We start from the raw sequence: 24272 nt of genomic DNA, 5'->3' as shown, positions 1-24272 counted from the left end.
CCCTCCATCTTTTTGAGTTTTAGGCTCCTCCTCTATAAAACTAAGGGAATTTAAATGATCCTTAGGCTGAAATTGCTTTCAATTTTCACACAATGGCATAAGGAGCAGCTTCTGCAACGTGCTGCTCCTAGAAAATGCATTATGAATTAACTTCAGAAAGTGAGCAGAACTACAAATAGTGTAAGTTAAAGGTATACAAATATTAGCATAACTTCAGGAACAAATCTTTTACTAGAGATGTCTAAAGATGTCATAAGATATTTTGTAAAATAATAACCACTTTTAATCAGAGATCTTTAAAGCAGAGGCTTGATGACAAACTATTGAGAGTTTCAAGTGGTAGCTGTTAAAAGTTTGTGAGCTCTTAAAAGAATAATTTTATAATTCAATAAATAAATTTTGAAGGACTAGGACTCAAATAAAACATGTATCTAACAATGACATAAAACTATTCAGGAATCACAATAACTGAAAAAGAAAAAAATTATATTTTCCCCATCAAACTGGGCAAAAATGTATCACATACTACATAAGGCACCCTCAACACAATTCACCGTATTTTTATTTTAAAATAGTTGTACAATGGGGATGCTTACATAATATACAATTAGCTAAATAAAAACATATCTGACTTACCTAAAACAGCCTACTTATAATAAATAGCATGGTAGAGTTCAGTCTACAAAATTTGGATATGGTATCAAAATAATTTGGTTCAAGTTCTGGTTCTTCTATATACTAGCCACGTGGCCCTAAGAAAATCAAAGAGCCTCAATGAGTCTCAGAGATTCCTTTTTAGTAAAAAGAGGAATGATACTTCTATGAGCATGAGTGTTGTAAATGTTCAGATGAGTGATTTGCAAGTATAAAGTATAATATTATCATTTGTTATATTAACATAAGCTGCTATTAGAGTTATTAGAATGAATAATAACCAATATCATATTTAAGAATTTTTCTGCATCTTAGAATTTTAGAAGGATTTTGGTCTTTACCTTTTCCTTATGAATTTTTCTCCTCATAAATTTTCCTACAGCACAGGGATTCAGAATCATTTCAATGATTTAAAAGTTGTACTCATTAGACTTAGATGAACTCATGACATGAATAAGAGCTTTAGAATTCTTTTATTCTTTTTCTTTCTTTTTTTTTAATCGAGACTTACTATATTAACATATTGTTGGTATCCAATTTCTCTTCTAATTGTGATTTTTTAAAAGATTTATTATGTATGACTATTACTTGACTGACACATAAAATATGAGAGTTGAACTTATATGAAAATTAAGATTCTCTTCACTTCCAAAATTTCAAAATTCCCCAAGGAAGGGAACAAAATGTTTTTAATTTATAAATTGAATTCTTTCACATTTTTATCAGACTTAATTTTATTGGAAGAGTTCAATTTTTCTATTATTCAAAGTAAACAAATGTTCTTAATCTGTTTCTCTGTCTCTATCAATTCAGTAAAAGATTACAAGGTTTCTGTCTCAGTCAGAACTATCCAACTATAAGACGTAGGGCCACTCTAATAAAATATAAGGTACTAAGGTCCTTTTTGTGCTCCTGAAGTAAGGCAATAATATTATTTACATATTTTAAAGGAATTTAAGGATGACCTAAGTGTGACTATACTCCAGAGTTAAGACCAGAAGCTTTAATTTAAGTTTTCTTTAAAGTAGTATGGTTTTTCATGCTTATTTAAAACAAGTGATATTGGGTAACCATACCAATAAATATGTAGTCAACTCCTGATTACCTAGGAACTAATTAATATTTAGGTTTTTTTTTTTCCCCCAAATGGCAGAAAAAGTGACTCAAATCTAACAATTTTTTTTAATCTCTTTGCTTCTAACTTGGTTAAAGAAGGTGAACATTAATATTTAAAATAATGTTTACAATTATTAATGCTGTATTGGTACATTAATTAGGAGAGATAAATGAGTTGATTTTACCTACACAATTTGTTTTTCCTAATGAACAAATAAGAAATGTTTCCAAATTCAAACAACATTCCCAGGAACCTAAATGGTTTCAGGATATAGTTTCTTCACAAAATGTAATATGAAGATAACTTGTCTGTCATGTTTCATGATAATTTTCAAAAGGACAGGTTTGTTTTTGTTTTTGAATAAAAATTGGAACTATAACAGATACATCTGAAGGGGGAGAAGTTTCATGCCAGAGGGGTGGCTGAAAAAATACCTTCCAAAACGCAGATTTCTTCAAAGAAATTTACTACATGGGTTAAAGGTAACATACAGCATTAAATGATTATCCTGGCAAAAAGGCTAAGGAAGTAGTAGCTTTTTTTTTATAGACCAGACTTTAGATCTTAATATTATAAAGATAATTCAATAAGGAAATTTCTTTTATGATTGTGAATTAGCACTTGCTTTGCAATTTAGTCTTAGAAAATTGCCTGGATTGATCCAGCAGTGTTACTACTGGGATTATATTCCAAAGAGATTATAAAGAAGGGAAAGGGACCTGTATGTGCACGAATGTTTGTGGCAGCCCTTTTTGTAGTGGCTAAAAACTGGAAACTGAATGGATATACATCAGTTGGAGAATGGCTGAATAAATTGTGGTATATGAATATTATGGAATATTACTGTTCTGTAAGAAATGACCAACAGGATGATTTCAGAAAGTCCTGGAGAGACTTACACGAATTGATGCTGAGTGAAACGAGTAGGGCCAGAAGATCATTATATATTTCAACAACAATACTATATGATGATCAATTCTGATGGACCTGGCCATCTTCAGCAATGAGATAAACCAAATCAGTTCCAATGGAACAGTAATGAACTGAACCAGCTACACCCAGCGAAAGAACTCTGGGAGATGACTAAGAACCATTACATTGAATTCCCAATCCCTATATTTTTGCCTGCCTGCATTTTGGATTTCCTTCACAGGCTAATTGTACAATATTTCAGAGTCCAATTCTTTTTGTACAGCAAAATAACGGTTTGGTCATGTATACTTATTGTGTATCTAATTTATACTTTAATAGATTTAACATCTACTGGTCATCCTGCCATCTAGGGGAGGGGGTGGGGAGGAAGGAGGGAAAAAATTGGAACAAAAGGTTTGGCAACTGTCAATGCTGTAAAATTACCCATACATATAACTTTTAAATAAAAAGCTATTTAAAAAAAAAGAAAAAAAAAATAAAATAATTGTCAATAGGAAATAAATAAATAGATGGTTTTTATATGGTCAGAGTTCTAGTCAAATCCAACCATAAAATTCCCTTTGATTAAAAAAATAAGCTTTGAAAAGAAGTCCAATAAACAGACTGCAAATTCATTCAATAATGCAGGTAAAGTTTAGCTTTTGTCCTAATGAGAAAAAAAATCCCTAACTCTATTTATGCAATTTAATTTTAAGTATTCTGTTTCATTTAGTTTAGAATCAGTAAGTAGTACAGGATAAGATCTTGAGATCCATTCTGTTCATTGAATTAGTTTTATTTCCAAAGAACTCATGTCCTACACAAGTGTACTCAGGTTTCAGAGTAAGAATTTTTCTTTTTCAAAGTTTAAAGTGGAAGAAGCCAAGAGATATTTGCCATGACCAAATGTAAAAATATTAAGATTAGCAAAAGTTAATCTGTAAGAACAACAATAATATTTCATCTATCATCATTAATCAGTTCTACAAAATAAGTTGTGGAAGATGCAATGAATGAATTAGTTTCACAGGGAAAAAAGTATAAACGGGTGACCAAAAAGTGATGTTAGAATTGAACTGAATTATGTGACCTGATAATGAATTATTTGATTAGATTGAACTAATAAATTCATTTCAAATTAATATTGGTCAATTGACATTAGAGATTAAGACATTTGTATATGCAAATTGATTTCTAACTTGAAGTAGTAATTCTTCTAAAAAGTTACTGGGTTTAACAAGATACCCCAACAATCTGGACTAGTGGTCATGAAACAAGATAACCCTATATACTTAAAACTGTTTATATTAAATGTTATTAGTTATAAATATAATTATAAACATATATTAAATATTTTAATTGCAAAAACAAATTACTTTTCATCCATGCGGCTGCGCATTTTCTTGAGTTTCTGCATGATGCTGCTAGTCTCACTGCTAGAAATGGAGACAGGGGATGGACTTCGAGTTTCTAAGTCAGTTGGAGCTGGACTAGAAGCCTTACTTTGCTTTGTCTCATCCTCACTACGAGGTTCCTGGAAATCGAAGAAAAGGATTAAGATATTATAAAATTTTATTGCAAATAACCTGAAATATTCTCAAACATTTCCTTTCCAAATGATATTTTTCAAAAATATTATTAGTATAACTATGTTTATAAGTAAAATTTCAAAGAAATCTATTAATATTCATGAATAGTCTCATTTGATAGATCGTTTTTTAATTCAAATAAAAGGATACTACTACTACTACTACTACTGCTTTATATACTGCCTTTCCTAAGACTGCAACAAGATTATGCGATAATGTATCTGTTGGTAAGGGGAGATAGAAATATTCTATTTTACAGATAAGAAAAGCAAGGTTTATCTGTAAGAACAACAATAATATCTCATCTATCATCATTAATTAGTTCTACCAAAATAGGTTGTGGGGATGCAGTGAATGAATTAGTTCTGCAGGAAAAAAAGTATAAATGAGTGATCAAAAAAATGTTAGAATTAGACTTTGTGACTTCGAATAAAAGTTAATCTGCTAGGAAGTTCAGGTTTTCTGACTACTTTAGAGTACTACTTTATTTATTTGTTTGTTTGTTTTGCTGAGACAACTGGGGTTAAGTCACTTGCCCAAGGTCACAGAGAACTAGGAAGTATTAAGTGACTTGAGATCTCATTTGAACTCAGGTCCTCCTGACTTCAGGGCTGGTGCTTAATCCACTGTGCCAACTAGTTGCCCTCGACTACTGCTTTATTTTAAAGCTTAATAATTTATCATTTTGTCATTATTGTTATTGTTCAGTCCATCTTTTCATGACCCCAAGGCCAGGCCTTTCTATCCTCCACTATTCCTGAGCTTTGTTCAAAGCTTATGACTGATCTATCTCATCTTCTGTCATCTCATTTTCCTTTTGCCATCAACCCTTCCCAGCATCCAATGAGTACTGTCTTCTCATTGTTTGGCCATAGTACTTCAGCTTTAATATTTGTCCTCCCAATGAATAGTCTCAATTAAGGGTTTTTTTTGTTGTTGTTTGTTTGTTTATTTGTTTGTTTTTTAGTGAGGCAATTGTAACCAAATAACTTGTCCAGGATCACCCAGCTAGGAAGTGTCAAGTGTCTGAGGCTGGTTTTGAACTCCGGTGCTCCTGACTCCAGGGTTGGTGTTTTATCCACTATGCCATGTAGGTGCCCCCTCGATTACTGACTGATTTGACCTCTTTAATGTACAAATGCCTCTCAAAAGTCTTCTCCAGCACTACAAGTTGAAAACATCAACTCTGCAATGCTCACTTTTCTTACAGTTCAATTTATAGTACAGCCCTAAATTACTACTGGAAAAATCAATGCTTTGACAATACCGACATTTGTCAACAAGGTGATGTCTCTGTTTTTAGGCACACTATTCAGAGTTACCATAGCTTTCCATCCAAAGTGCAACTATCTTAGTTTTATGGTTGCAGTCCCTATCTTCAATTTTCTTTGAGCTAAAATCCAACACTCCTTCCATTTCTTCTCTATTTGCTAGGAAGTAATGCAACCAAGTGCTATGATCTTAGTTTTAATGTTGAGCTTCAAACTAGCTCTTCAAACTACTTTTCCTACCCTCACCAAGAGGATTCTTAAATCCTCTTCACTCTCTGCCAGAGTAGTATCCTCTGCATCTCTGAAATTGGTTATTATTTTTAATATTAGTAACTTTTTATTTTTCAAAATAAATGGAAAGATAAGTTTTAAACATTCACCCTTGCAAAACCTTGTGTTCCAAATTTTCCCCCTACTCTTCCTATCTTCTCCTAAAGCAAGTAATTTACTATAGGTTAGACATATACAATTATTCTAAATATATTTCCAAATTTATCATACTGTCCAAGAAAAATCAAATCAAAAAGGAAAAAAAATTGAGAAAAGTAAAAAATTAGCCAACAGCAACAAAAACATAAAAATACTATCCTGTGATCCACATTCAGTCTCCATGCTCCTCTCTCTGGATGCAGATGGTGTGTTCTATCACAAATCTATTGGAATTGCTTCAAATTATCTCATTGTTGAAAAGAGCCAATTCCATCAGAGTTGATCATCACATAGCCTTGTTATTGCTATGTACAATGTTCTCTTGGTTCTCTACTCATTTCATTTAGCATCAGTTCATGTAAATCGTTCCAGGCCTTTCTGAAATCATCCTGCTGATCATTTCTTATTGAATAATGATATTCTGTAACATTCACATACCATAACTTGTTCAGCCATTCCCCAACTGATCGGCATCCACTCAGTTTCCTGTGCTTTGCCACTACAAAAAGGGCTATTATAAACATTTTTGCACATGTGGGTTCTTTTCCCCTTTTTTAATGATCTCTTTGGGATACAAACTTAGTAGACACACTGCTGGATCCAAGGGTAAGCACCATTTTATTGCCCTTAGGACATAGTTCCAAATTGCTCTACAGAACAATTTGGTTGGATCAGTTCACAACTCCATCACATTGTATTAGTGTCCCAGCTTTCCCCACATCCCCTCCAATATTAATCATTATCTTTCCCTGTCATATTAGCCAATTTGAGAGGTATAAATCAGTTGTAATTTACATTTCTTTAATCAATAATAATTTAGAGCATTTTTATATGACTAGAAATAGTTTTAATTTCTCTATCTGAAAATTGTTTATATCCTTTTGACCATTTATCAATTGGGGAATAGCTTATATTCTTATAAATTTGAGTCAATTCTCTCTATATTTTAGAAATGAGGCCTTGATCAGGACTTTTACATTGGATGTAAAAAATTATCCCCAGCTTTCTGCTTTTTAATCTTTGCTGCAATGATTAAAAAAAAAAATCCTTTTAATTTAACCAAAATTATCCACTTTGCATTTTGTAATGTTCTCTAGTTTTAATTTGGCCATAAATTCTTTCCTTCTCCACAGATCTGAGAGGTAAGATTATTAGGGTTACTTTAATTAGGTTCTCCTAATTTGCTTAAAGTATTACCCTTTATGTCTAAATCATGAACCCATTTCAACCTTATTTTGATATAGGCTATTAGGTGTTGGTCAATTCTTAGTTACTGTCATACTAATTTTCAGTTTTCCCAGCAATTTTTGTCAAATAGTGTGTTCTTATCTCAGAAGCTGGAGTCTTTGGATTTATCAAATACTAGATTACTATCATCATTTACTAGTGTATCTTGTAAACTTAATCTATTCCACTGAACCATTACTCTATTTCTTAGACCAAATGGTTTTAATGATCTCTACTTTATAAAATGGTTTTAGGACTAATACCAGCTAGGTCACCTTCCTTTGCATTTTTTTTTTCATTAATGCCCTTAAAATTTTTGACCTTTTGTTCTTCTAGATGAATTGTTATTTTTTTCTCTAGCTCCTATAAAGTAATTTTTAGCAGTTTGATTGTATGGCACTACATAAGAAGATTAATTTAAGTAGAATCATCATTTTTATTATTACTAACTTGGCCTACCCATGAGTACTTGATAAATCTTTCAATTGTTTAGATCTAACTTTACATGAAAAGAGTTTTATATTTGTGTTCATATACTTCCTAGCTTTATCTTGAAAGGCAGACTCCCCAATATTATCTGCAGTTATTTTAAATGAGATTTCTCTTTCTATCTCTTGTTGCTGGACTTTGTTGGTAACTTATAAAATACTGATTTAAATGGGTTTATTTTATATTCTGTAACTGCCGAAGTTAATTATTTCTAGTAGTTTTTTAGTTAATTCTCTAGGATTCTCTAAATATACCATTATATCATCTACAAAAAGTGGTAATTTTGTTTCCTCATTACCTACTATAATTCCTTCAATTTCTTTTTCTTTTATTGCTAAAGCAAATAAAAACAATTTTAGTGCAATAGTTTATAGTAATGGTGACAATAGGCAATCTTCTTTCATTTCTAATCTTACTGGAAATCTTTCTAGTTTATCCCTATTATATATGTTTGCTGATGGCTTTAGATGCTATTTTTCATTTTAGGAAAAATTCCATTTACTCCTATGCTCTCTAGTTTTTTAATAGGAATGGGTGCTGTATTTTGTCAATTTTTTTTTTTCTGCATCTATTGATATAACCATATAATTTGTTAGTTTGGTTATTTATGTAGTCAATTATGCTAATAGTTTCCCTGATATTGAACCTGCAGCACTGCAGTCCTGGTATAAATCCTACTTGGTCATAGTTTCTTATCTTGGTGATAATTTCTTTGCTAATATTTTATTTAAGATTTTTCTAGCAATACTCTTGAGGGAAAGTGGTCTATAATTTTCTTTCTCTGTTTTGGCCCTTCTTGGCCTTGGTATCAGCACCACATCTGTGTCATAAATAGGAATCTGGTAGGATTCCTTCTCTTATTTTCTGAAATAGTTTATATTATATTAGAATTAATTGTTCTTTAAATGTTTGGTAGAATTACATCTGAAATTGTTGATATTTCTCCTGACAATCTCAATTCCAGCTTTTGATTCATGTAGTTTGTCATTTTGCATGATGTACTTTGTATATAAGTTAAATAAATAAAATTGACATACAGCTCTGTCCTACTCCTTTCCCACTTTTAAACCAATTAGTTGTTTCATGTTTGGTTCTAATTGTTATTTCTTGACCTACATACGGGTTGTTCCTCAGAAGAAAAATAAGATGATTTAATATTATCATCTTCTTAATGACTTGCCATATTTTGCTGTAGTCCACACTAAGACTGGAACTCCCTTACAGTCTAGTGAATGTTGGCAATTTGGTCTTTAGCTCCTTTCCCTTTTCAAAAATCAGTACTTCTATTAATTCTTTGTTCACTTACTGCTGAAGACTAGCTTGGAGATTTACAGGGGTCCTCAAACTTTTTGAATAGAGGGCCAGTTCACTGTCCCTCAGACTGTTGCGAGGGCTGGACTATTTAAAAACAAAAACTTTGTTTTGTGGGCCTTTAAATAAAGAAACTTCATAGCCCTGGGTGAGGGGGATAAATGTCCTTAGCTGTCGCATCTGGCCGGCAGGCTGTAGTTTGAGGACCCCTGTTGTAGAATCTTAAACATAATTTTGCTGGCATATGGAATGAGGACAGTTGTTGGGTAATTTGACCATTCTTTGGCATTACCCTTCTTTAGGACTGATCTTTTCCAAACCACTGGCTACTGTTGAATATTCCAAATTTGCCAGCATATGAATAAAGTACTTGAACAGCAATATCTTTCACTCAATTGGAATTCCATTACATCCAATAGCTTTCTTGTTAGCAATGCTTCCTAAGGCTCACTTAACTTCATTCTCCAGGAAGTATAGCTCTTGATCATGGTTATCAGTGATATTAAAAATTTTCTTGAGTAGATATTAAAATCTTTCTTGAATAGTTTCTCTGTATGTTCTTGCTGTCTCTTCTTAATCTCTTCTAATTTTGTTAAGTTTCTACCATTTTTGTTTTTTAACATGCCCATTTCCCTTAATATATCTAATTTTATTGAAGAGATCTCATCTTTTCCACTTTATTTTTTCTTCTATTTCTTTGCCTTGCTCATTTAAGAAAACCACCGTATCTCTCCTTGCTGTTCCCTGGAATCCTGTATTCAGTCTGAGTTAATCAGTTATTTGTAAAGCCTTATTAGAGAGCCATTTTGCTTTTGTGCTCTTCTTTTACTTTGGGATGTTTTTTGTTGCTGCCTTATGTACAATGTTGCAAGCCTCTGTTTATAATTCTTTAGACACTCAATCAGATGTAATTCCTTAAATATGTTTATCATCTTCAGTTCATATTCATAAGGGATGTTATTTAGGTCAAACCTCTATGATCCAATGGTTTTCTTTACTTTCCTCAAGTTGTCTCAATTTTGCAACAAGAAGCTTATGATTTAAGCTACAGTCAGCTCCAAGTCTTGTATTAACTAATTTTTTCACCTTCAATTGCAAAGTGTATAATCAATCTGATTTTTATAGTGACCATCTGGTAGCATTCATGTGTAAAGTCACCTTTTGGGTTGTTGAAAAGGAGACTTTTGCTGTGATTAGAGTTATCTTGCCAAAATGCTATTAAATACTGCCTGCTTCATTTTCTATTCCAAGGCTAAACTTGACTGTTATTCCAATTAGCTTTTGATTTCCTACATTAGCATTATCTTCTATAATGAATGTGACATTTTCTTTTGGTAACCTCTTTGGCATCAGTGGGATGTGTTTTGGATTTGAATAGATATCATTGTCATTTTTGATATTTTACTTCAGTACTGCTTTTCTCATCTTTTATTAACTTATGAGGTTACAACAATTCTTCTAAGAGATTCTTGCCCACAGTAAACTATGTAATGAATTAAATTCACCCATTTCTATTCATTGAAGTTCACTGCTATCCAAGATGCCAATATTTAAACTTTCCATCTTATTTTTGACCATAGTAACTTACTTTAGTTCACAGATCTTATACTCCAGGTCCCTATATAAAAATATCTTCTGATGTCATATATCTATTATCACTTTAACACTGTCCAGATAGTTTTCTTGGCAAAAATACTAGAATGGTTTGTCATTTTCTAGTATGAAGAATTCTCCACAATGACCTGTCTATCTTAGGTAACACAATAAAACAAGGTAGTTTTATTGAGCTACACAAGCCCTTCTATCACAAGGCGGAAGTGAACCAGGAGCAATATTTTGTTATAGTAAGATATAAAATATAAAAAAAAGTCCACATTCAATTCAACAAACATTTAGTTGCATTTTGTCTGTGTTTTCATTTGTATATGACGTCCTCAACACTGAAACTGCCTCTACCAACATGGATTAGAAAATGCAACTTAAAATAGTCTTAAGAGAGTTGCCTAAGTCATACTTTGAACCCAGGTCTTGTTGGCTCTAAAGCCAACTTTCAGTCCACTATTTTACCTGCAATATTATCCATAAAACTGAATGAGGGGGGAAAAAAAGGATATTCAACGAACTTGCAGATTTTCAGGACTTTCTATCAACCAAACCCAAACTCAATGGAAAATTTAACATATAAGAGCCAATATCAAAGGTCAATTTGAAGGAACTTAACATGGACAAATTGTTTATGTTTTTCAAATAGAAAATGTATGCCATATGTTTAAGATTGGCACCAGCAATAGGGTAGCTCAAAAGAAAGATTGGTAAGGTAAAAATAGTAATTTTGTTATACAAATGAGGTACAAAGGAAGAATAGACACAGAAGCATTAGAGAGAGGAAGAGGGCTCATTGTTCTGAAAACCTACTCACATCAGAAATGAGTTAAATAACAACCCTACATATATACCATTAAAGATAAAGTATCCTCCAAAATTTAATAAATAAGGGAAGAGGGATGGGTGGAAGGGGAAGAAAAGGATGGGGTAAGAAGACAAAAAAGGGATCCAGCAGTGGGAGGTAATTAAGTAATAGCAAGGCAAGTTAAGGAGCAGATTTAAAGCAAAACATTAGCATGCATAGGAAAGTGTGTGTGTGTGTGTGTGTGTGTGTGTGTGTGTATGTATGTATATAAATACATCCTTGCTTAACTATAGCCTGCTTGGGGAGAAAGGGATGAAAGGTGGAAAAAAGAATAAAGTAAAAAAGGTGTGCAGCAGAGAACAAAAGAATAAACTACAAGGAAGTTAAAAAAAAGTTAGACACTCAAGAATATAATTTCTTCTACTATTATAAAACTTTTTTTGAACTGATAATTTATTGTATATTTTGTATATATTGTATATTGTATAGATTATATATTTTGAATTCTCCCTGATGTTCTGCTGAGCACATAACAATGTTCTGTTTTGTTTTGTATTGCTTCTCTGTTTTTCTTTTTATGTTTTATTTTTAAATAATTTTTTTTTTTTTTTTTTTTTTAAAGAGAAAACAAAATGACTTAAAATCTTTTCAAGTTGGGGCAGCTAGGTGACATAGTGGATAGAATACCAGCCCTGAAGTCAGGAGAACCTAAGTTCAACACTTCCTAGCTGTGTGATCCTAGGCAAGTCCCTTACCCCAATTGCCTAAAGGAAAAAAAAATCTTTTTAAGTTACCAATTTATTTTCTCCTGCTGACTTCAACTTCTCTTGAAGCTTAATTGTAGTTTGACGGATTCTTTCTATTTCTTCTTGCTGTTTAAGAATCAGTTGTCTTTCCTTCCTTGCTGCCTTGTTGGCTTCCTGGAGACGCTTAATTTCTGCCTAGGGGTGAAAAAAGTTAGGGATACAAAGGAGATGTAAGAATACAAAGGAAAGGCCATCATGTAGTATAGCAAAAAAAAAAAAAATTAAATAAACTACATTAAAATAACTTTGACTCTGGAGCGGCTAGATGGAGGCAATGGATAGAAAGCCAGTTCTGAAGTCAGGAGGGTCCGAGTTCAAATTCAGCTTCAGACCTTTAATACTTAGTTATTAAGTGTGATCTTAGAGAAGTCATTTAATCCTGATTGCCTGAGAGGAAGATTAATCCTCTTCCCTCCCCCACCCCCCAAAAAGAAGAAAATAATTGAATTTTATTTTAATAGTAACTTTTAAAGTGAAATTACTAAGAATCTCCAAATTAAACTATCATTGTAAAGACAGTTTATACAACTTATCCAAAGTTCCTATTTCAATTATGGGGGAACTTTTTTTGTTTCCCTGCCTTTTGTTATAAACACCAACTGAATGCACGTTAGTTCTTGAAAAAAATAAAACCACCTACATATTTAATAACAATGCTGTTTACAAATAAGAACATTAGTTTCTGGTTTATTTTTTGGCAAAAGTAATCTATAAGCAGCAAGGTACAATGAAAAAGCACCCTACTCTGTTACTTCAGTAGACTGACCAAATCTTTCTGAACTTTAATTTCTTCAACTATAAAACAAGATTATTGAAAGACTCAACAGAGCTCATGTATTTAGTGCTTTTAAAGCACTATGTAAAAGTAGTTGCTGTTATTATTATTAACAGTTAGGATAGAAATAGTCCAGGTACAAATCATTCTACTACTACTGGTCTTTTGAATTTAAGTTTCTATGAATTATTGCACAGATGGATAAAATAATGGTTTTTTTTTTTTTTTGTCATTGAATAAAAGTGCTATCACTATCATCACTCTTATCCACAAATGCTGAAGGCTGATTTGAAACTATGTATGTACGTGTGTGTGTGTGTGTGTGTAGCACACCCAAACAATAAATCTGAGGATTTCTAGATAAAAGGGCAATTTAGGATTATGAAATTTGATATTTCAATTTAACAAATATTTACAAAATACTATATACAAAGCAATACACTAGACAATGAGGACAAACAGATGAAAAAATAGAGTCTCTGCCCTCCAGAAGCCCACAACTTAGAAGAGAGATGAAATATGCATTAAGATAATCGCAATATAGAATAGTATCATAGGTAATATATTATGTGGTAGTATATGGAGAAAGAAGCCTAAAGGCCTAAGAAACTAATGTGGATTGTCAGTAGTATGTATACCTTATAAATAAATACGTTCAGTTCTACAAAGGCAAAAAGATTGTCAATTTATACAATCCAACTATAGCAAAAATTTGTTAATAGCATAATAGCAAAGCAATTCACTTTTTTTACTTTTTACTTAGCATTTTGGCATCTAATCACGAATGTCTCTTTTTCTTATTTTCATATAAATAGCCTTTCAAGGTTTATAAGTGCTTCAGAAAGATCTTATTTGAGCCTCATAATATACTATGGAAGATTAAATGCTATAGATATTATTATCACAGATGAAGAAACTTGAGGATTAGAGAGGTTAAGCCACTTGTCAGTGGTCACAGTGTCTGAAGCAGAATTCAAACTTGGGTCTTCGTGATTCTAAGTCCAATGCATTTTACATTATACCTCATTTCTACTGATTAAAAAAAAAAAAAAAAACAGGCTAGATAGAAAGAAAATCTGGTAGTGTTACCAAAAATTATAGAAAAAAATAAATCTAACTGGCTAAGATGACAGGAAGAGATAATGATAACTGTTGGAGGGGATATGGGAAAACTGGGATACTAATGCATTGCTGATGGTATGAAGTGATCCAACCATTCTGGATAGCAATTTAGAACTATGCCCAAAGGGTCTATAAAACTTTGATTCAGCAGTGAGTCTGTATCCTAAAAAGATAATAAAAGAGGAAAAGGATCCACATGTGCAAAAATGTTTCTAACAGCTCTTTTTTGTGGTGACAAAGAACTGGAAACTGAGTGGATGACCATGTTGGGGAATGGCTGAATAAGTTATGGTATATTAATGTAATAGAATATTATTATTCTATAAGAAATGATGACAGGGGGTGGAGCCAAGACGGCAAAGATGACACACGTTTCTTTCTGCCCTTCTCTACAACTTTCACACTAATTACGAAATCCAGCCTCTGAATTAGCTCTGAACCAGGAGAATCCACAAATATTGGGAGTGCAACAAATTATCAGCAGAAGATAATTTCGAAGATTGCCAAAAAAGGTCTGTTTCAATTGGAAATGGGAGAGAGGCAGTGAAGCACAAACAGCTAAGTACAAATGCCAGCGAAGACAGCGCAGAGTCCCAGGGCAGCGCAGACTCCACAGGGCCCTGTGGACTCAGCAGGGTGCTCCGTGGAAAAGAATCTACGGGGAGCAATCTACAGCAGTGTTGGCCACTCTGCCCTGGTTGCAAGCCAGTAGATCAGCAGAGAAATTATAAAACGTCTAACACTAAGACAAAAGATCAATAATGAACTCCAAAACATCAGAATCTCACAAGACCTGGCATGCCCACGCAGCACCGGGAGTGAATCAGCATTAACCCAGCACAACTGCAGCACTTGGGAAACCTTTTCTGTCCTAAAAACAGACCTTAGCTTTTTTTTTTTTTTTTAAATGAGTAAAAAAGCAAAGAGAACTCTGACCATAGACAGCTTTTATGATGAAAGAAAAGAACAGATTTCAAACTCTGAGGAGACTAAAGGCAGATTGTCTCCAGATGAAGCCCCAAAAGGCTGGTCCCCATCACACAAGGCTCTCCTAGAAGAAATTTTTAAAAGATCTTAAAAAAGACCTAGAAGAAAAATGGGGAAGGGAAATAAAAAATTTGAAAGAGGGTTTAGAAAAGGCATATATAACTCATTGAAAGATAGATTTGATAAAATGGAAAAAGAAAGGAACTTCCAGAAAAACAGAATTTGTATAACAGAAAAAGAAAATAACTCCCAGAAAAACAGAATTTGTGAAATGGAAGCAAAAAAAGTAAATGAAAAAATAATTCACTAAAATGTGAAATTGAAATGGAAATGAATGACTCCATAAGACAAGAATCAATCAAGCAAAATCAAAAAAATGAAAAAATGGAAAAAAAAATGTATAATACCTAATTGGGAAAACAAACAACTTGGAAAATAGATCTAGGAGAGACAATCTGGATTATTGGACTCCCTGAAATCCATGATGAAAAAAAGAACCTAGACACTATCTCTCAGGAAATCATCAAAGAGAACTGCCCAGATATCATAGAATCAGAAAGTAAAGTGACCATTGAAAGAATTTACCAAACGCCTCCTGAAAGAGACCCCAAAATTAAAATCCCAAGGAATATCATGGCTAAATTTGAGAACTATAGGACTGAGGAAAAAATATTACAAGCAGCCAGGAAGAAACAATTCAAATACCAAGGATCCACAATAAGGATTACTCAGGAGGCTAGCAGATTCCACTTTAAAGGATGGATGGGCCTGGAATCTGATATTCCGAAAGGTGAAGGAACTTGGAATGCAGCCAAGAATAAATTACCCTACTAAACTGAACATTTTATTCAAGTAAGAAGATGGACATTCAATGTAACTGGTGAATTCCATTTATTTTTTTTTAATGAAAACACCAGAGCTAAACAAAAAATTTGACCTACAAATACGGAACTCACGAGAAGCATAAAAAGGTAAAATGAAAAAAACCTCATATTTCTGTTATAGGTATACATTGAGAGTACATATATAAATCTGATCTTACTGTTAAAATACAAAAAAAGAACCTAGAGATGGAAAATGGATTGTAACAGAAAAAAAGGAGGAAAGTGGAGGTAAAATGAAGGAAATAAACCAAAAAATAAATAAGAAAGATGTTAAAGACATAAACAGAATACTAGAAAAACTAGATATGATAGATCTTTGGAGAAAATTAAATGGAGACAGAAAGGAGTACACTTTCTTCTTGGCAATTCATGGAACCTATACAAAAATTGACCATATATTAGGACATAAAGACCTCAAAATGAAATGCAGAAAGGCAGAAATAGTAAATGCATTTTTTCAGATAACGATGCAATAAAAATTACATTCAATAAAGGGCCAGGGGAAAATAGACCAAAAAGAAATTGGAAACTAAATAACCTCATCCTAAAGAATGAATGTGTGAACCATCAAATCACAGACACAATCAATAATTTCATCCAAGAGAATGAGACAATATACCAAAATTTGTGGGATGTAGCCAAAACAGTAATAGGGGGAAATTTTATATCTCTAGAGGCTTACTAGCATAAAATAGAGAAAGAGAAGATCAATATATTGGGCTTGCAACTAAAAAAGTTAGAAAAAAAACAAATTAACCCCCCCCCCCCCATCAAATACCATACTTGAAATTCTAAAAATAAAAGGAGAGGAGTTCAATAAAACTGAAAATGAAAAAAAAAGATTGAATTAAATAAAACTAAGAGTTGGTTTTATGAAAAAAACTAACAAAATAGATAAACCTTTTAATTTGATTAGAAAAAGGAAAGGGGAAAATCAAATTGTTAGTCTCAAAAATGAAAAGGGAAAACTATCAACCAATGAAGAGGAAACGAGCAATTATCAGGAGTTACTTTGCTCAACTTTATGCCAATAAATTTGACAATCTAAGTGAAATGGGGGAATACCTACAAAAATATAGATTGCCCAGATTAACAGAAGAGGAAATAAATTACTTAAATATTTCATTTGAGAAAAAGAAATAAAACAAGCTATTAATCAACTCCCTAAGAAAAAATTCCCAGGACCAGATGGATTTATATGTGAATTCTACCAAACATTTAAAGAACAATTAACTCCAATACTATATAAACTATTTGAAAAATAGGGAATGAAGGACTCCTACCAAATTCCTTTTATGACACAGACATGGTACTGACACCTAAAGCAGATAGGACAAAAACAGAGAAAGAAAATTATAGACCAATCTCCCTAATGAATATTGATGCAAAAATCTTACATAAAATATTAGCAAAGAGATTACAGATAATCACCCCCAAGATAATACATCACAACCAAGTAGGATTTATACCAGGAATGTAGGGCTGGTTCAATAGTAGGAAAACTATTACCATAATTGACTATATCAATAACCAAATTAACAAAAACCATGATTATCTCAATAGATGCAGAAAAAGCATGTGATAAAAATCCAACACCCATTCCCATTAAAAACACTAGAAAATATAGGAATAAATGGGCTTTTCCTTAAAATAATCAGTAGCATCTATTTATAAAACCATCAGCAAGCATCATATGTAATGGGGATAAACCAGAACCATTCCCAATAAGATCAGGAGTGAAATAAGGTTGCCCACTATCACCATTGCTATTCAATATTGTATTACAAATGGTAGTCTTGTCAGTAAGAGAAGAAAAAGAGATTAAAGCAATTAGAGTAGGTAATGAGGAAACCAAATTATAACTCTTTGCAGATGATATGATGGTATACTTAGAGAACCCCAGATAATCAACTAAAAATCTATTAGAAATAATCCACAACTTTAGCAAAGTTGCAGGATACAAAATAAATCCACATAAATCATCAGCATTCTTATACATCACTAACAAAATCCAACAACAAGAGATACAAAGAGAAATTTTATTTAAAATAACTGTTGATAATATAAAACATTTGGGAATTTAACTGCCAAAGGAAAGTCAAGAACTATATAAGCAAAACTATTAAACACTTTCCACACAAATAAAAGTCAGATCTAAGCAATTGGAAATATATCAAGTGTTCATGGATAGGTCGAGCAAATATAAGAAAGATGATAATACTCCCTAAACTAATTATTTATTTAGTGCTATACCAATCAAACTCCTAATAAACTATTTTACCAAACTTGAAAAAATAACAACAAAATTCATCTGAAAGAAAAAAAAGGTCAACTATTTCAAGGGAACTAATGAAGAGAAAAACAAATGAAATTGGCCTAGCTGTACTAGATCTAAAACTATATTATAAAGCAGCAGTCATCAAAACCAGGGTACTGACTAAGAAATGGAAGACTTGATCAGTGGAATAGGTTAGGTTCACAGAACAAAATAGCCAATGACTGTAACAATCTAGTATTTGACAAACCCAAAGGTCCCAGAGCTTTTAGGATAAGAATTCACTACTTGACAAAAATTGCTGGGAAACTGGAAACTAGTATGGCAGAAAGCGGGCATAGAATCACACCTAACACTGTATACCAAGATAAGGTCGAAATGGGTTCATGATCTAGACGTAAAGAATGATATTATAAATAAATTAGAAGAATACAGGATAGTTTACCTCTCAGATTTGTGGAAGAGGAAGGAATTTATGACCAAAGAAGAACTAGAGATCATTATTGATCATAAAATAAGATATATTTGATTATATTAAGTTAAAAACTTTTTGTAAAAACAAAACTAATGCAGACAAGATTAAAAGGGAAGCAATAAACTGGGAAAACAGTTTTTATATCCAAAGGATCTGATAAAGGCCTCATTTCTAAACTATAGAGAGAATTGACTCAAATTTTTAATAGTTCAAGCCATTCTCCAATTGATAAATGGTCAAAATATGAACAGACAATTTTCAGATGAAGAAATTGAAACTATTTGTAGACGCATGAAAAGGTGCTCCAAATCACTATTGATGAGAGAAATGCAAATTAAGACAACTTTGAGATACCACTACACACCTGTCAGATGGGCCAAGATTCCAGGAAAATATAATGATGAATGTTGGAGGGAATGTGGAAAAATTGGGACACTGATACACTGTTGGTGGAAATGTGAACAGATCGAACTATTCTGGAGAGCAATTTGGAACTATGCTCAAAAAGTTATCAAACTATGCATATCCTTTGATCCAGCATTGTTTCTACTGGGGTTATATCTTAAAGAGATCTTAAAGGAAGGAAAGGGATACCACAAAAAATGTTTGTGGTAGCTGTCTGTGTAGTGGCAAGAAATTAGAAACTTAGAGTGGCTGCCCATCAATTGAAGAATGGCTGAATAAATTATGGTATATATATATGAATGTTATGGAATACTATGTTCTGTAAGAAACAACCAGCAGGATGATTTCAGACAGTCTAGGAGAGACCTACATGAACTGATGCTAAGTGAAATAAGCAGAACCAGGAGATCGTTATACATGGCAACAAGACTCTACAATGATAAATTCTGATGGTCGTGGCTCTCTTTAACAGAGATGATTCAAACCAGTTTCACAAAATGCAGTGACGAAGAGAGCCACCTACAACCAGAGAGAGAAGCATGAGAACAGAATATGGAAGACAATATACCATTCTCACTCTCTGTTATTTGTTTGCATTTTGTTTTCTTTCTCAGTTTTTCTTTTTCTTCCTTCTTGATCTGATTCTTCTTGTGCAACAAGATAACTGTATAAATATGTATACATATATTGGATCAAACATGTATTTCAACATATTTAACATGTATTGGACTACCTGCCAGCTAGGGAATGGGGTGGGAGGGAGGAGGAGAAAATTTGGAACAAAAGGTTATGTAAGGATGAATGTTGGAAAAATTACCATGCATATGCTTTGTAAATAAAAAGTTTTAATAATTTTTAAAAAAAGGAAAGAGAAATGATGACAGGCTGATTTCAAAAAAGTCTGTAAAGATTTACATGAACTGATGCTAAGTGAAGTAAGCACTTCACCAAAAGAACATTGTACATAGTAACAAGAAGATTATATGACGATTATCTGTGATGGACTTTGCTCTTCTCAACAATGTGATGATGCAAAATAATTCCAATACACTTGTGATGGAAAGTGCCATCCATATCCAGAAGGACAAATGTGAAGACTGAATGTATATCAAAGCATAGCATTTTCACCTTTGTTTTACTGTTTGTCTGGTTTTTTCCCTTTTCTTGTGTTTTTCCCCCTTTTGATCTGCTATTTTTTGCACAGCATGATGAATATGGAAATTGTGTTTAGAAGAATTGCATGTGTTTAACCTATATCAGACTGCTTGCTCTCTTGGGGAGGGAAAAAAGGGAAAGAGAAGGGAAAAAATTTGGAGCACAAAGTTTTATAAAGATGAATATTAAAGATTGCCTTTGCATGTATTTGGAAAAATGAAATATTATTAAGAAAAAGAAAAAAATATTATTTACTATTTTAATTTAAGTTAAATTTCCTCTAGAAATGCCTTTTTTCTTCTCACCTTCTCCTGCTGCAATTTCAACAGCAAACCACGTTGTCTCTTCCGGAGAGGGGGCATCTTATCATCTTCTCCTTTGTCTCGTAGATGTCTGCATATATATATATGTGAATATATATTTATATGTATATGTAAACATAAATTTACTTAGACAGAATATGGTTATTAAATTTTAATTCAAATTCAAGGATTTCTTTCCATTAATAAACTTATAGTATAATATACTTTTTCATGACTTCACCAATGTGAGTAATATCCTTCAATGATGCAGATTACAATTCCGCATAAATGTTTTCATGACTCCCTGTGGTCAAAAAAAATCTTAGCACTTGGTAGCCAACCTTCTACTTGTAAGACTCTCCCACTTTAGCAAGTTTAGTGCTAAGGCAACAAATATTTAGAATCCATCAACTCTAAATCTGAAAGTTTTTTTTTTTTTTCCACCTTTGTAGACCTACCAGATCTTGAGCTACATTAGCTTCCTTAGTCTCCCAGAACCCTGGGTCACCTCCTAGTCACAATGAAACATCAAAGAAAGATTTCAGTAAAGGATAAGCTAGCATAACAGTTTCAAAATAGAGCAAGATAGATATATGTATCCATACATAAAAAAACAAAAAATCTTACAGGTAAAACTGACATCTTAAATAATTTGGGTAGACTATGATAAAATCATTAATGTTGGAGTTGGAAAAGACTGAAAGTAATCTAGTACTCTGTGATAATTGATAGATGGCAACTGAATTCTCTGATGTTAAGACATGATATTCAGTCTCATAAAGCAGCCCTTTTCAATTTCCTAAAATCTCTAATCTGTAGAAAAGTTCTTCCTCATAATTAAATTAAAAAGTTGTTTTACTTTAATTTTGACCCACTGTCTAATACCATTTCCATAAATAGTACTTCAAATATTTGACAGGTATTAGTCATCCTTTTCCCTATTCCCACCCCTATATATTCTCTTCTTCAGTTCCTTATTCCTCCTACACCATCATCTTTGAGCACCCTTGCTATTCTGATCATCTCCCTTTAATGCCCACTTTGTCAATGTAATTAATATTTAAGACTCAGAACTAAATATAACATTTCAGAAGAGGTAAGAGCAATGAACAATATATTTTCTTCCCTTTTTCTAGATACTGTAGCTCTCTAGAAACAATCTAATACTAAATTACTTTTTTGTATCTGTAGGTATTTCATACCTCTTATTGGTTTTATTTGATAGTATGGATTAGCCAAATAAAAGTCATATTTTTTTTTCTTATGAGTAGGAATTTACTTTTTTGAACCAAGCTAGGTGATTTATGTTTATCCCCGAGAAATTTCATCCTGTGATTTAGTTCATTATTTCAGCTGGTTGAGAATTTTTTGGGGGGAGCCAATTCTGCCATTTTAGGTTTGTCTTCAACCAAATCACTAGATCAACCAAAAGTTGACTAGGGCAAGGCCTAACATTGAGATTTATGGTATACAAATAAAACTGTTATTAATAATCTTCAGATACAGTTGATTAGTCATCAATTCACTTAAATGTATTAATTTTCAGCTCACATTTCTCCATTTCATTCACAAGTATAATTTGAGGTAGACTGTCAAATGTCTTAATGAAATCCATATAAATCATGCTTATAAATCAGGAAAAAGGTACAGAAGTCAGTTTGAACCAGCTTGGGAGAAATCACTGTTCAAATTTTCAGTGACAACATTTATGCCTTAGAAATACGCAGATATTAGAAATCAGGGATTGATTTGTTTTGTTGATGGTCTAGATTTAAGAAAGGAATGATGAAAATGTTAGTAATTCAAACTAAAATAAATTATCAGGTGTACTTTTTTTTCCTTCAGAGATCCAGATGCTCAATACTAACTAGAACATCCTTGTCTATTTCTGAGGCTTAATTTGGAAATTATCAAAAAAAAGATTGATTTCATCTAACTTTTTCTTAGTAAATTCATATTAATTCTACATAATTACCACTTTTAGAATGCTTAGGCAGTACATGATTGCCAATTTCCTTTTTCAATAGTTCATATGCTACTTAATAATCCATTTCAAAATTTTGCTGGGGATTGTCATTACGTTCATCTATGGAGACATCTAAAATTTCTAGGAGCCATGTTTTTGCAAAAATAATATTTGCCAATCTCTAATCTTTTGGCACTTCTCTTATTTCCCATTATTTCTCAAAGAATATTCAAGGAGTTAAAAGTTCATAACTGCAAATTTTTTCAATACCATAAAATATTCATTTATATGGAATGGAAAACAATCTAATTTTAAGGCAATCATTGACTCTTTAATCTATCTTGACAGAAGTAAATTATTCTAGACACAGCCCCCAAAGCTTTAGTTATTTATTGTTTTTAACACTTTTTTAAAAGTCTGAAGCTATGGATTTCATGACATTATCTTGTAGTTTATAACTGATTCTTGGAAATGGGTGCCTCTTTCTACCTTTTGTTCATTTATTATTAAAAATATTAATTCATTGAAGAGTTCTTTGTGTAACCACAAAGATTTTTTTAGAATTCTGCCTTATCCTTTTCTTCCTCTCCAGAATTATTTATGATAGTGTTACTGACATTTCATTAAAGTCATAGTATAAATAGAACTTAAATAGCAATTTTAATGGGAACAACATAAAGTGGCCCAATATATATACTTCAATTTACTCATGTTAATTGTCCATGAGAACATAAGCTACATCCAATTCATCTTTACATTCTTCTCATAGCACCCAGCACAGTGTTTTATAATCAATAGATACTGAAAGAATATATCATATTGGAAAATTCCTACCATTTATCAAAATGAATCTTAAAGGTAAGGAGGAAAAAAAGAACCCAAAGTAATAAATGGCCACTAAATATGAGTTTATGCATTACTGCAGAAGCAAAAATACAATTCAGATTTTACAACTTCCACGTAGGTATTTCTTTGGGCTGGTGTCTTCCCTAGTTAGAAGTTATGTTTCCCTAAGTTTCAATTGCATAAATATGAAAGGGAATTTTTATTACAAAATATACTTTTTAGTTTTCGGAATGGTCTTACTTTTTTTGGTGTTCCAGCCAGGCTAGCTCTGCTTTAGCTTTCTCCTTCAGGGCTTTCTCACGGAGTCGTAATAATGAAGACTGGTGAGCTGCCCTCATTTCCTCTTCTTTCATGTACTGACGTACCATTTCCATAGTGAATTTAGAGAAACTATCTTGCCCTCCTGAGAATGGCATACTCAGTTCCTGAAATAAGGAGTTTATTTCCAATTTATTACCTTTTAAAAGCACACATAAATTTATTTTTAGATCCAAGTTAATTATAAAAATATGCAAACGAGTTCAACCTAGAGGGCACTGATAAAAAGTCAAGTTGATACCCAACAGCTAAATATATTGTAGTTCATAAGTAGTATGGAATATTACTGTACTCTAAGAAATTATGAATAAATAGAATAGAAAAAAATGAATAGAATGAATAAACATGGAAAAACTTAAATTAACTAATACAGAATGAAGTAGAGCTAAAAAACAATATACGCTTTGACTATAACAATATAAATAGAAAAAAACCACAAAATCAAAATAAATATGTTAACCATTTTGCTGATTTTTTTGGTCTTTTTCTGTGAAGACTGCATATTTTAAAATCAGCCGGCGTCAGGAATTCAGGTTAGGGGAAAATC

General features: G+C 32.3%; 1 protein-coding gene across 3 annotated transcripts in view; it reads right to left on the bottom strand.

Annotated features, from left to right (window-relative positions):
- Positions 1–24272, bottom strand: part of CEP350 (centrosomal protein 350) — a 166676-nt gene that overhangs the window by 45819 nt on the left and 96585 nt on the right. For all 3 annotated transcript variants that reach the window (XM_031936976.1, XM_031936978.1, XM_031936977.1), the window contains exons 24-27: positions 23648–23832; positions 20599–20686; positions 12204–12350; positions 4060–4217 (exon numbers count right to left, since the gene is read on the bottom strand). In XM_031936976.1, coding sequence (XP_031792836.1) covers positions 4060–4217; positions 12204–12350; positions 20599–20686; positions 23648–23832 — 578 coding nt within the window. The remainder of the gene's footprint in view (positions 1–4059; positions 4218–12203; positions 12351–20598; positions 20687–23647; positions 23833–24272) is intronic.

The sequence above is a fragment of the Sarcophilus harrisii genome, chromosome 4 (assembly GCF_902635505.1).
Source record: "Sarcophilus harrisii chromosome 4, mSarHar1.11, whole genome shotgun sequence".
Classification (NCBI taxonomy): domain Eukaryota; kingdom Metazoa; phylum Chordata; class Mammalia; order Dasyuromorphia; family Dasyuridae; genus Sarcophilus; species Sarcophilus harrisii.
This window is presented reverse-complemented; position numbering and strand designations above follow the sequence as displayed.